General features: G+C 41.3%; 1 protein-coding gene across 1 annotated transcript in view; it reads left to right on the forward strand.

Moving 5' to 3' along the window:
• The window catches only part of LOC121517332, a 69,062-nt gene extending 59,493 nt beyond the window's left edge, over nt 1-9,569 (forward strand). Inside the window, exons 8-9 of the mRNA XM_041799036.1 lie at nt 1,956-2,090; nt 6,613-9,569. Of these exons, the coding sequence (XP_041654970.1) occupies nt 1,956-2,090; nt 6,613-7,125 (648 nt within the window). The 3' untranslated portion in view covers nt 7,126-9,569. The remainder of the gene's footprint in view (nt 1-1,955; nt 2,091-6,612) is intronic.
• The last annotated feature ends 4,423 nt before the right edge of the window (nt 9,570-13,992 follow it).

Raw genomic sequence — 13,992 nt, forward strand, 5'->3', positions numbered from 1 at the left:
GGATGAAATAGTAGGAAAGCATCACCTCTAAGAGACAAAGCTTGAAAGGGGTGTTTTTATGACCATATCCTATTTCACTCTGTGATTTTATGCCAGTAGGACTGATCAAATTTGAGAAAAGAGGTCTTACACAGTGTGTCCTACATTTACGACTTCAGACCTTCAAAACAAATGCATTTATTCTCTGTAATGGACATACATACATTATTTGCATGGGCAACTTGACAACTGTTTACCTTCAGAGCTAACTCTCCAACTCACAGGTGTTTGGATACAAGTGGACCCACCAAAACACTCTTACAGTAGTTTAACTACAAGGGTTGTCAACAATAACATTTTTTAATGCAATTAATCATAGAATTCCTGTCTATAATTGGGATTAATCTCTCTATTTTGAAATTCAACTATATATGGATTTTCGTATTGTCCTTAACTAAGGGTAATTGACTTCCTGTTAAGATACAGACTTGCTTATATTTTGAAAGAACACAAGGAACAATGGGTGGATTGAAGATTGTGGCATGGATTTAACCAGGAGAAAGAAACTTAACAATAATCATGTGATTAATGAAGCTTCACGTTAATTCATGCAGGACACGGAAGTCACACACCCCACTGTGAAAAGCTAACAGCCAGGTGATTCCAATGATCACCTCCTAGCTCCCAGAACCAATCAGAGCTCTTTTGCAACATAGCGGTCCATTTAAATATGATGGACGTCTCACTTATCCCTGCTTGCATTCATACTGATGCACCATGCTGTGGCTGCTGGCTGAACTTCACCTCCACCACCCCAGCCTCCTCCTTTGTAACATAAAGATTGTTGCACCCTCATCCAATTTCATGCTAATTCTTTCCATTGTTTTTTATTTGTTGTAGTTAATTGTGATTATTAATGCATTGATGCTGAGAGTCCTACGCTACATTTTCAGTCATTTGTGATAAAGTCACTGTTTTCTTTTTCTTTCATAAAGCCATTTTTTGAGCTTTATTATTATCTGATAAGACAGCTGAAGAGAGAGAGGAAATCTTGGGCGAGAGAGTGGGGGAAGATGTGACAAACGTATGCCATGATCGGGATACAAAGCTGCAACCAGTGCATTGAGGACTGTTGTCTCTAATTTAGTGTTTTTTATCAACCAAGTGGTGCAGCAGCATCCAAGCAAACTACATTTTACCCTGTAACAGTGTTGAAATGCAGTTTTTATTCTTTTATGGTTTGATTTTGGACTGTGAAAAATACTCCACAGCTCGAAAATGGAGCTTGCGGGCCACTTCTGCACCACTTTATCAACAAAACAGCTTAGCTGCTGAAAAGCTATTAGATTCAGGAAACAGCAACTCTACCACCATGCTACTGAAAAATATTTTTTAAGTGCTCATGCTGCTATTTGTATTGACATTACTGCCATACACTGCTTTTTCAAGAGTACCTAGCATCTCCTCTGACGGCATTGATTCAAAGATTGATTCTGATAGATTCCACTGGTTCAGATATGGGCCAAATGAACAGTGAAGATGTAGCCAACATTCAGAAGTGAATGACGGCTCAAATCCATTTACATTAACAGTTACCTACCACACATGGCCCAAAAGTCAATTCTATTATCTGAGTCAAGTGCAGAATAGATATTCCCTACAATTTTGAAGGTATGGAAAAGTGTGTTTGGTTATGATGTGGCATCATACTGTTTGCCATTTTGCTTCTCAGCCAACGATGCCAGAAAAATGCCACATGTGGCCCAAAAGTCAGTGCTATCAGGGTCAGCTCACTACATTATATAAGTAGCTTTCCCAGTACCTCACTTACACGGACACAGTCTGACAAGACCAAAGCAGATTTCCACTAATGTATAAACATTCCTTTCCTAATTTTGAGATCGTTTTTGTAAACACGTTTGAATAATAGGTGCAAAATGTTGTCTTAGCCTCTCAGTCCCTTGTGTTTCTTTCAGGAGGCAGTGTTCATGGGCAACGGGGAGCAGTACATCTGGAAGCCTCCAGAGGAGGATGACATCATCACCCTGCACCCACCTCCACTCCGTGGAGAGAATGGACAGGGGCACCCATCACCCCCGACTGCAAAGGAGGTATCGTATACATGCATGTGTGTCTGTATGCTTGTGTCTATTTGTGTGTGATGGTTGTGAGGAGGTCGGATCACTCCACAGGCGACTGGAAGCTCCGCAGGCAGATGGACGGACAGGTCCCTGATTTGTGACTGCTGTGTTTACTCATGGGGCGCCCATTTGATTGGGTGCACCGTCATAACACGGCTGCCCTGTGACCCGCCTGTCATACGAGGTTTCTGCTTACAGCCAGAGGTTACGTTACACGGACGCAGCACCCCCAACCCCCTGCCTGAACCCTGACCCAAATCCCCCTGCCCCCCTGCTCCCTCTGTCTGTCTCCAACGCTCATATCAACAGACACATCGGACACCAGCATCACCTGCTGCCAGATAATTAAGTATCACTTTGCATTCATGAAGATGTTTGTTAAAGGTTAACTGTTGTGTTTCATCAGCCCACTCAAACAGGAGAAGCATGACTGGGATGTGGGCTACAAACTGACCTATAAATACAAGCACACACACACCCATGCAAGTGCACACAAAAGTGCACACACGTGTTTAAATGTATAGTACATATTTATATGTTTTAAAGGTAGAGTGTCTATTGGGTCGAAGGGGAGGTCTGCACTCACCAGTCATGTCAAACACACCCTACCACAGCAGCTTCCAAGCACAGCAACCAAATCCACCCCCACCTTTTCCCTCTCCTCCCCCTCTTTTCCCCCACTCAGTTCCCCTTTTTTCTTCGCTCTCCACTGGATGCAGTGTACAAGTGTACAAGTTCGGGAACTTTTGTCCTGCCTCTGAGGCTGTGGGCAGTTAATCTGAGTGGACAGGGGTGTGTCTCAACAAACAAGACACTGGGTGTCATTAGCAGAAGTAGATAAAATGCAAGACTGTTGTTCTCAGGTAAAAGTCCAGTTACATTTGTTAACATTTACTTAAGTAGAAGCAGAAGTACTGGTCTATGAACCTACTCAAGTAAAGTACAGTGCCTGTAAAAAGAAGTCAATCCCTTGGATGTTTTATCCTTTTTTTATTTTATAAATCAGTCATGGTCAATACCATTTGGCCTTTTGACCAAAACAATTACAAAAAATCTCTTTAATTTCAAGTGACAACAGATTTCTACAAAGTAATATCAATTAAATAAAAATGTGTAATGTAATATATGTGACTGTATAAATACCCCCCCCCCAAAGTGACTGACCTAATTCAACAGAGGTCCAGTGAATTGGTGCTAGTCTCACAAAGAGTGAAATGGGAATCACCTGAGTGCAGTGAATGTGTCTCAAGTGATTGTAGTATAAAGACACCTGTGTCTGGAAGGTCCAGTTACTGGTTGATCAGTATTCCTGGCTACCATTACACCATGAAGAACACTCCAGGCAACTCAGAGAAAAGATTAGAGTTCAACAAATGGAAATATGGCACATGTGTAGATCTACCTAGATCAGGCTGTCCTCACAAACGAGTGAAGGAGGCTAGTGGGGGAGGCCACCAATACACCTAGGTCACTCTGAACGAGTTACAAGCTTCAGCAGCTGAGATAGGTAGATAGATAGAGACTCTTCATACAACAACTGTTGCCAGGGTTCTTCACCAGTCAAAGCTTCATGGGAGAGTGGCAAAGAGAAAACCACTGTTGAAGAAAACTCAGATTGAATCTCGGCTAGAGTTTGCCAAAAGGCATGTGGGAAACTCCATGGTCAAGTGGAGGAAAGTTCTTTGGTCTGATGAGACCAAAATGGTACTTTTTGGCCATCAGACAACCAAACACTTCACATCGCCACAAACACACAATCCCCACTGTGAAGCATGGTGGTGGCAGCATCATGTTGTCCGGATGCTTCACAGCAGCAAGCCCTGGAAGGCTTTTAAAGGCAGAAAGTAAAATGAGTGTTTCAAAATATTTGAAATCCTGGAGGACAATCTTATTTGGTCTGCAAGAGAACTGCAGCTTAGGAAGATTTATTTTCCAACACAAGTGGCTGAGTCAAAGCCCAGACCTCAATCCAATAAACCTCCTCATTTTGACTTTTTAAATGTTTATTTTTCTCTGTAACTGATGCTTTTCAAAATGTAGTAACGTTAAAAACACTTTATACTTAAGTAAAATTAAAACTACTGGTTTTAAAATCAAAGCCATACAATTACAGTAATATGAGTGAATGCAATTAGTGACTTTCCAGCCCTGGACATTGGTCTGAGGCTGTCAGACTCTTTTCATGATCATCTTCATCATCAGTGGGAAATCTAGTAAATCTGGGACATCAAAGCATAAGCTCATGCAGCTTGTCGTGGATGACATAGGAAAAAAAATTTTGTTCACAGAATATTCTGAAGTTAAGAAAAACAATGAATAGAAGATTTATTTATCCTAGAAGGCATGTAAGAGTTAAGTGAACCAGCAGCCCTGACAAGGTTTAATCCAGTGGTAAGATCCTTGTCTAAGCCAGTGTTGAGCCAAGAGTTTGGATGTTGTATGCGGAGATTAAAGGGTTAAGGCTTTGCTGTTTGGCTTATGAGTTTAACTCCTCCTCTGCAAATCAAACTGGCACACAGAGCGACTGGCCCTGAGAGCCTCCTGCAATCTCTCCCTGACAATTTCTTTCTCTCTCTTCAAACTTTCTGTCCTGTTTTTCCAAACTTTTCTTTCCCTCAGCTGCCGTGATTTTCCATTCGAGAGTTTGTTGTTGCCCTGACATGCCCCTGTACTTTGTATCCTCTGGAGTTTGTCAGTTGCAGCCGTCAGGAGGTGTTGAGTTTCCCCTCCCAACTAAAATCTCCTCCTCTCTGGCACTCTTGCTCCTTCTGCTCCACTCCCTCCGTCACTGTAAGGAGGCGCTGCCCTCTCTAACCAATCGCGTTGCATAAAGCATGTCTCACCAGATGAATATTGACTGCGAGCAGACCACTTAGAAATGTGTGCCATATTTGCTATTCATAAAGTTGATCACACACAGATGCATCAGTCATGCATACTGTTGTGTTTTCTGTGGATAATCAGTTGTTGCTGAAATTAAACATGACTCCTCAAAGCCTCGGCCTGAGCGGAGAGTTAAAGCAGAATCAGAGGAGACAACAGAGAAGAGTACAGGCAGAGGGGAGGAGAAAAGAAAACATACAATGCACAAGCTTCCTCAACAGCTGCAGCCCAGTTTTGAAATCCCCATCATCTTGTGACTTCCTTCCTCTGCTGCACAGAGCTGCAGAGTCTGTGTGCACAAATGCACAGACGCACTCTTGTAGCATGCGCTGGGGTCTTTGTTTATCCAAAAAGGTCACACTAGAGATTTGTGGGGGCAGGGTCTGCGTGTCACATGAGGTGACTGAAAAGAGATCCCGTTAAAGTCACAGTGGTTTTTTACTTGATTTGTTTCCCCACTTTAGTAAATGTTATATTTATTCTGTTAATCTAACATGAAAATCTGGTGGAGTAACCGCACACATCAAAAAAAAAAAACGGCCTTGATTGCTGGGTGTGCTCTCAGGTTTCAGTTTTTTGGGAGCAGAACAAAAACAAGGCTAATCTGTGAGAGAGGGTTTGCACAGCCAGTGTTTCTCAGGGCCGCTGGAGCAGAGCGGCTGGTCTGGGTGTGAACGCGGAAGGTAAACATTGCCATGTCCCACAATCCTCTTCTCTTGCGTTCCTCTTCTGGAATTTTGACACAGAAATGCCAAAGGTCAGAACACTGGTTTGTTCAAATTCCCCATAAGGCCTCACACATACCTTTCAGTGGTGATATCACTTCTGACATGATTCAGTGCCGACACTCATACAGTAAACATGCAGATACTGTACATTTTACACATTTACAGACACATGCGTGCGCTCTCTTAAAAGAAAACATGTAAATACATCTAATTCAAAGCAAATCGATGTGAGCAAAGTCCATCAGACTCAACTTTACAATTTTTTTAAGCGAGTTGGCTGTGATCCAGATCTCTCACACCATAGCTCGCTGTTCTGTTGCCAAAGCAGTTGTGGTGAAATTTTAACAGGCCCGTCCTTTGCAGAGCTAACTCTGCCTCTCTGCCTAGACCTCAACAGACTGATAACACAGTTTACTCTGTCTTATCCTACCCCGTCAAAATAGGTCAGGTTACAGCACAGAGCAGGCTCTGTCAACACATTTGAAAAGTATGGGGCACACACCCACGCAATCCAGGCTCACATATTCATTTGCAAAAACCAAATTAGCAACATTATATGTTTTATTCTTATGTTCACATTATGTACCTATATACCAAGCAGGAAGTGATACCCTGTATATATACACAAGCAGGAATTCTGCACTTACTCATGACTTATTTCTGAGTTATAGCAGATGTAGGAAAGGTTAACTGTTGAGTGAATGTGAGCAGTGCAGCATGTGTATGTTATATATCAGCTGTTGTATACAATGCTGTAAATGAAGCACAGTCTCCTCTTTTCATGGTCTGTCATCCATTCACCGTAGGATCTAGTTTTACTGTAGGTCAGTGTCATTAACTGACACCAAACTCTGCTGTCCTCTTCTTGTTTGTGTTCTCAGATTGCAGACACCTACTCCATCGTGTGTAAATCCCAGAAGAAGAAGCCTCCTATGGAAAACAATGGAGCAAAGACCCTCCCTCGCTCCTTTGGCGGAGACAGAAGTGCTCGTGGCCGGGGCCGAGGAGTCCAGGGCCAAGCGCGCTCCCAGGAGGAACCCTGCTATGAGCCGGTAGGAGACAGGTCCTGGTCCACATGTGCCATGGCCGAGTCCGACCCGGCATACGCGACCATCGACCCCCACCGAAAGCGTGAGCAGGCCGGAACCAATAACAGCACAGCCGGGGGAAACGCCACACTGAAGAGGAAGAAGCAGACACCACTGCAGCAGCAACAGGCAGCGCCAGTGCCACCTCAGGGCTCAGGACCCACTGGCCTGCCTGTAAAAGGCCTCCCAGGCGGAGAACACTTCTATGAGACCATCAGCGATGTGAAGCAAGGAGGCAACAGCTCCAGCACCACCACCATCTTCACCTTCAATGACGGGATGGAGATGTACGTCACCGGCCTGTAGCTGGCTCCGAGGGCCGACTGGTACAGAGTCATGAAAGGGACCCTCCTGTTCACTGGCCATCAAGCTGCTGTACATAAAAACCAGACCCTCTAAAGACAAACAACATGACAATCCTCTTTGTGATGACATCAGGTATAAACAGGGTCTTAATCCAGGTTCAGACTTCCCTTCATTGGTCTGTGCTTCAGAACCAGCCTAAGCCTAGTCCAGCCCAAATATGGACCAAATGTGTTTTAAATAAAAAAGAAGAAAACTGGAAAATACATCCTCAACCTACTGTGTCACTGACAATACTCACCTGTTTGTGCATCATTTTCATAATAACTTTATTTTTATATGAACACTGTACTCTTTGTCGAGTATGTGGTGTATCTCACAATCTTTAATATCAAGTTAAAAATAAATGTGCATGCATTGTGCTAACACAAACCTGAAAAAAAACATTAGTAGCAAAGGATTCTGGGCATGTTTGGAGTATAAGGCACACAGTTAGCTGTTGTCACCCACATAGATACACACTTGCACATATATGCCTCATCTTCAGGGGGACTTATGTAATATAAGCAGATGGATGTCACAGAGATTTGCGCTGCTTAGCTCTCCCTAAGCAAACATCTGAAACAGGTTCTATGCGCACACTCGCCTGTTGCCTGGCAAAAGGCATTGTGGTGCTTTGTGTAAATGCTGGGCCTGCTTAAACTCAGACGTGATTAAATGCTGTAGTTCCATCAATGTGACCTAAATGTATGAGTAGTTATCAATTACAACATCTGTAAAAAATGTCTTGATCAGTGTAATCTTCTCATAAATTATGAGATTAGTTAACAACCCCCTCTCAGATTTGACAAACATCTGTAGCCAGAGGCATGATGACACACCCCAGCACTCCCACATGCACATACACTTATATACACTTAGGAGAGTCATGCAGGGTAAAGCCACTAGGCCAGGGCAGTGAGTGGGTTGTTCAAGAATTTCCCCAGAGGGATGTGGGTGATAGATTTCACAATGTGAGACCTTTAGTGTATCAAGATATGAAAATATAGTTTAAATATATAAATGAGAGGAAAATATTCAAAAATTAAGGAAGTGAAAGTGTGTCCACAGGCTTCATCCTGTGCAGTTAATACTTCAAGTCCTTTGGGCACTGTAAACATGTGATTTTATGACCATTATAATTTTGCACAGGACAGCTGCAGGACCGGCTTAATTGCGCATTAATATACTTTAAAGGGTGTTTCCTATTGCAGTTCTGATTTGCTCTGATCTGAAGTTAAATCCAGAGCTATCTGTAGCTCTAGAGTCAAGAGCTGAAATAGCTTCAAAAGTTTGGGCTCCAAAGAAAATAAAGAGCTGGGCATGAAATTACCAGTGAGTGTCTTTTGGAAGTTTGCCCCTTGCCTTGTCTCCAGCCTCTGCACTCAGTTCTCTTCCATTATAAACAATGGCTTTCCCGCATAGCTTTAAGGAACATTATAAAAAGAACAGAGGAAGGAAACAAAATATTAGAGGCTTGATAAAGGGACATGAATAAAAGAGGGGAAGAAAGATGCACACTGCTCATAGGCTGAGAAATGCATCCTGATGATTGCACTGTGAGTCAACAATGCAAGGAGAAGACGGGTTTAGAAAGGTTAATAACACAAATTTATAAATGCTACTGTGTCAGAAAGTATGTAAAAACAAAAATGCACTCTGTATTTTAATGCACTGTTTATTTTTTCTTACCTACTGATAATACCATTGGTTGAATAGCTCATGCCACTGCCATGAAAACGATATGTTTATGTTGTTGGTGCAATTTTTACTGCTTGATCAAAAAAGTGCATGCTTTGATATATGGAGATGAAAACAGATATTGTGGTACTTAACTGATCTCTTGTTTGTTAATCTTTTCTGTTGTAATTTTTAACATGTGATGCAAAAAAAGCAGCATTCAGTTTCAATTTTTAAACTTGGAGGAGGAAGAGTGAGAAAAGAGAGAAGCCACTGGGAGTTTTAGGGCAGAGCTTTGTTTATCCTGCACTCTGGGGGAGTAAAAAAGAGGGATAGAGGTGAGGAGGGGGAAGCTGGATGAAGATCACTGCAAATGGACACAGACTCCAAGGACCCTGCTTCTTTCGATATATGTTTGCGTGCTTGCACACACACACACACACTCACACAAATGCACATGCATACACCGACAGGCACATGCACACTCTGCAGCATTGAGCCATGTGTGTTTCCAGTTTAGGGAGGAAAGCACATTTTGCTCCTAGATCCTCCCTCCCCCCAGCTGGGTTCATCCTCCAATAACTGACACAGACCTCTCTCTTTTCTCTGCCTCACCTCTCTCCCTAGCTGTGCAGGGGAGGGGGCTTTGATGTCCAATTCTGAGGGACTCAGGGAGTTCTATGAGGGTGGTGGGGTGGGTGGGTAGAGGCTGTGGGTCAGGCCAGCCCCTGTCTGATATCAACAATGCACCAACGGCTCAACAACTGCCCGATATGAGAAATGGCGAACAGCTGATACGCTTAACAAGCTCTGTTGAAGCTTCCCTCAGACAATGCTGGCTGCAAACCGCTATCACACTTAATCCTTTTTCTCTGGCTGTCACTTTACGTGTCACATTTTGTTTATCCAGAGAGAAAGCACTGATCTGATATATTTTTTGTTGAGCGCTGTCGTACGCTGATGGAGACAGATGTTCACTGCACAAACAAATACAGTATGATGATGTAAATGTGTAAAATACTCTGTTGCTGTTCTGATGTTGTTCTGATGTAACATACAGTATACAGTATATTTGTTTAAAAAAAGATGGTTATCACAGACACATTGTACTTTGTGGATGCAAATTGTTCCATGCTTTCCATGCAGATACAGATGCTGTTTGTTAATTGTCTTCAAATATAATTATGGGCCAATACTGCTGTGACAGCTGTAGCCAATGTTGTATGTTCTAAAGCACAGGGTTTAGTTAAAAAATAATGAATATATAACATATAGTGTGACAGTGCAGATATGCAAAAGATTGTAATGTTTTATATTAACCTTCATAAAATATTAAAGTGAGTTTTTACTTTTCTAATAAAGTGGCACATTACAACGTGTTTGTCATTTGCCAGCAGTCTTATTGCTTTGTGTATCAAACTAGGCAGCACAACAGCCTTGAAGTAATAACTGTAGCTTCCAATAAATGCAGCGTCCAATAAAATGAGTTTGTGTAAAATTAAGCAATAAAACACAGCTTTCAGGGGTCAGGAGGCCTTTTGAGACAAAGCATGCCAGCACCCCTAAGAAGGGAATAATTGGCAAAATACTTGCAAATATATTCACTGATGAATAGCAGCTTCTTGATCATGTTTACTTCCAACAAACACTACCGTGCTAACTGAAAGAACACACTTTAAAGAAGATACACTTTGGTGAAAAAACTTTTCTTTATGCCAGAAACAATGGTTCTCAACTGGTGGGTTGGGACCCAAAAGTGGGTCGTGAAGATGTTTCCAGTGTATCGCAAATGTGTGTCAGGACATTGTACATACTTGGTTAGTCGGTTCTGGTTTCACTCTGTAATGATTGCAAACAGAGTTAGGCCCGGTCCACATGGAGACGAATTCAGGAGTATATGCAAAAGTTTTCTGTCGTATTGGCGTTTCATTCACATGGAAACAGCATTTTGGGAGGCTGTAAATGCTACTTTTTGAAACTGGGTCCCAGAGTGAACAAATCTGTAAACGCTTACCATTTCGTCTCAGTGTAGATAGCCAACCCCATCTTTCTTGAAATGATTACCTCATACATAGCGTAACCCACTTAAACCACACGCGCTGTCGAACCAAAACAACAATGGCGGATTATGGTGATGTGTGCGTGCTGCAGAAGCTACTGAGCTTATTATGACTTTTACAGCAAAATCTGATGCTCCTTTCCACCACTGAGAACAGCAGACACCAGATGTTCTTATATTCAACGCTGAAAACAACCAGAAGGGCAACCGGGAAAAAGTCTGTGGCAATTTTTTGTAATCTTCTTCTCTCTTTTGGTGCATTTCCATGGCAGCGCTACAGCACCACTTAGAGGCTTGGCATATATATGACAGCGTTTTCAGTCATCTTCAGTGATTCTGTGTTTATGCGGACATTTCCTGAAATGATCCCATATTTATGGAAAACTTTTTCAAAACAAAACGGATATAGATCGTTTTCATCTGTGCGTGGACAAGGCCTCACAGACTTTTCATGATAAACCTATGTGATATCGTCATCAACTGCCTGTGTTGCATGTCTTTAAAGTTTGCATTGATTAGCTAGTTGGCCTGAGGGTGTCTGACGTCAGCACGTTGAATAATGTGCGTACCTTGTATGTAGAAAAAAATGATGACAAATTTATCGTCATAGACAGGGAAGGAGATCATATGCAAGCCTACGAGTCATTGCAACTGACTCAGGAGGAAAGGTGAGTGGTCAGTTTCTCTATTTCTTCTTCTTGGAAAACAGTTGGGAAGTTTCCATATTTTTTTACGTGTTTTTTTTTTGTTTTTTTTTTTAATAACATCATCTCCTCTTCTCCCCATGTGCCTCCGCGGCTGATTTTGTTTTGGTGCTGGATTTCCTGTTTCTGGTTTTCATGCTGTTATTTCCTGTCATTAATACAAAGCTCCAAACCTTTCAAAACAACGCTTTCACTGTGGGCATGAACTGCACCGTGGTTCAGTTTAGTCTAGACTGAGACTACCTCTTTTGGTCGGACCAAAGTCAGGCATTTTGGTCCAGACCAAAAGAGGTAGTCTCAGACCATGGTCCAGGGGAGGTTTCACACCTATTATTTCGGTTCTGATCAAACTGAAAAGTCTGAAAGTCTGGACCAAAAAAAGAAATTGTAGGATGATTGCAATTTAACAATTAAACTATTATTACTTTACTTAACATGAAGAACTTTCAGCAGAATTTAATATACCACCAAATAGTTGATTTAACAAACACAGAATTCAAGCCAATTTTAGCTATTTTTCAAGCAATGAACATAACAGTCACAGTCGATTATATCTCTACTTCAAGCAAAGAACCAAAGTTATACTAGTAATCAATGATAACTATGGAAATGTTTCTACTTTCAGTGGCATGATTTCTTCATATTAACAACATACTGCTATTCTAAATTTACTTGTGGGCTGCATTGAGTAGAGGGCCTGCCAGTTGCCTGCATTGGATGGTACATCCATACATTTTTTTTTTTTTAAGGTTTTCACATTATTTTTTTTCGAAGTTTCCAACTTATTTATTCCCTTTACCTAGATAACAAAGCTGGTGCCACCAAGATAATTTAAAATATTCCTTGAGAAAATCCCAAATGTTCATGCTGCCTTGGGAAAAATCAAGTAAAATAAATGCTTGGATATCCTTCTGTAATGGTTTGCTTTTTAAACTTGTATCTTACGTCCTGTCTCTTTGATCAATTTAGGGTCAAACTAACCTTTTTTTAAACAAATACATCTGAGTGGTTGGATATTTTGAAGAATGTGGATTGTGATTTCTCATAAGGAGGTGGTACTCAATTTATTTGACTATCATCCCTTAATCTGCATAGTTTTCCAAAAATGTCTGTGGCCATTAAACCCTTTTGCACCACGAGTGAAGTTATCTACTCAGTTAAATAGATCCTGCCTGTGTAGAGCAGCACCGTCAGCATAGTCTAAGTGGAATGGCAACTTAAAATGTCATTTTAAAAAAGTGTTTTTTTTTCACTGAGTCCTTCATTTTTTACAAAGTAATCAGTTACCCATAATAACTTGAGTTCAATGCACTTATCAGGATTAACTGTGCACTAAAATATTAAAGTATTGCACACTCAGTATAGATGATTTTGTTTAAGTACTGCAAACTCAAATTCACATTTAAATCTCAGTTTTGAACACTTAAAATAATAAAGCAATCATCAGTAATTATTAATCAGAAATATTAAGTCAGTGAAATTGCAGTGCAATTAAAATAAAAAAAGATATTGGAGCTCACAAAGTCAACTTTAGTTTACCTGTTATTTCTGAGGCAACTAGTTTCCACATTTTTTTAAAGTAAACTCAACTCATTTTATTTTACAGTGTGGTCTAAACCGTTGTGGGTGTTTTATTTGTGTGTTTCGACATGAATATCCTGACAATATAAAAGGAAATAAGGGAAAATAAACATTTTGATGCTACAAGTGCAATAGTAATGCAGCCACTGCATTGTAGCTATAGTGTAGAGCAAATAAATTAGAAGTAACCAAACTAAAAGATCAAAATATTAGACTATAAGAGTCTTAAGAGTCTCTTGGGCCTGAACCTAGCTGAACAAACTCCATTGTTTAAGGCCAAGTATGTCTCTGTTGCATTTTTATGGAAGATGAGTGTTGTTTATGTGAAATAATATGTGTTTAAACTAATACACAATGCGAATAACTAGCACATTAACAGAATTTGGGTTTTTATAACTCTCAAGGGTCAAATTATTTGACTAAATGTATTCATTTCCTCGATTGAAGCCACTCGTACAGTACGGCTCGCACACCACACGATAAGCCAAAAAATATAAATGCGCAGTTTGTGTCTGAGGCCTGCAGGCTGTTTTTCTCTGCTCTGCCTCGCCGGCTCTTCATCGTCGACAGACACCGGCCGGTAAACTGTAGGACACACCCCCTCCCATCTTCCACCCACATTACTTGGATCACAAAAACATGATTGACACGGCAAAACCAGCCAATCAGAGAGTGAATCAGCATGGACGCGTGCCAAAGTGTAATGTTTATGTACGCAGTTGACCAATGGGAGAGAAGTGGAGGAGGCGTGGCATTCTTTTGGAGGAAAGAGGCAAAACAATCTTTTATCCTTCTGACCGGGCGGCT

This window comes from Cheilinus undulatus, linkage group 11 (genome assembly GCF_018320785.1).
Source record: "Cheilinus undulatus linkage group 11, ASM1832078v1, whole genome shotgun sequence".
Classification (NCBI taxonomy): Eukaryota; Metazoa; Chordata; class Actinopteri; order Labriformes; family Labridae; genus Cheilinus; species Cheilinus undulatus.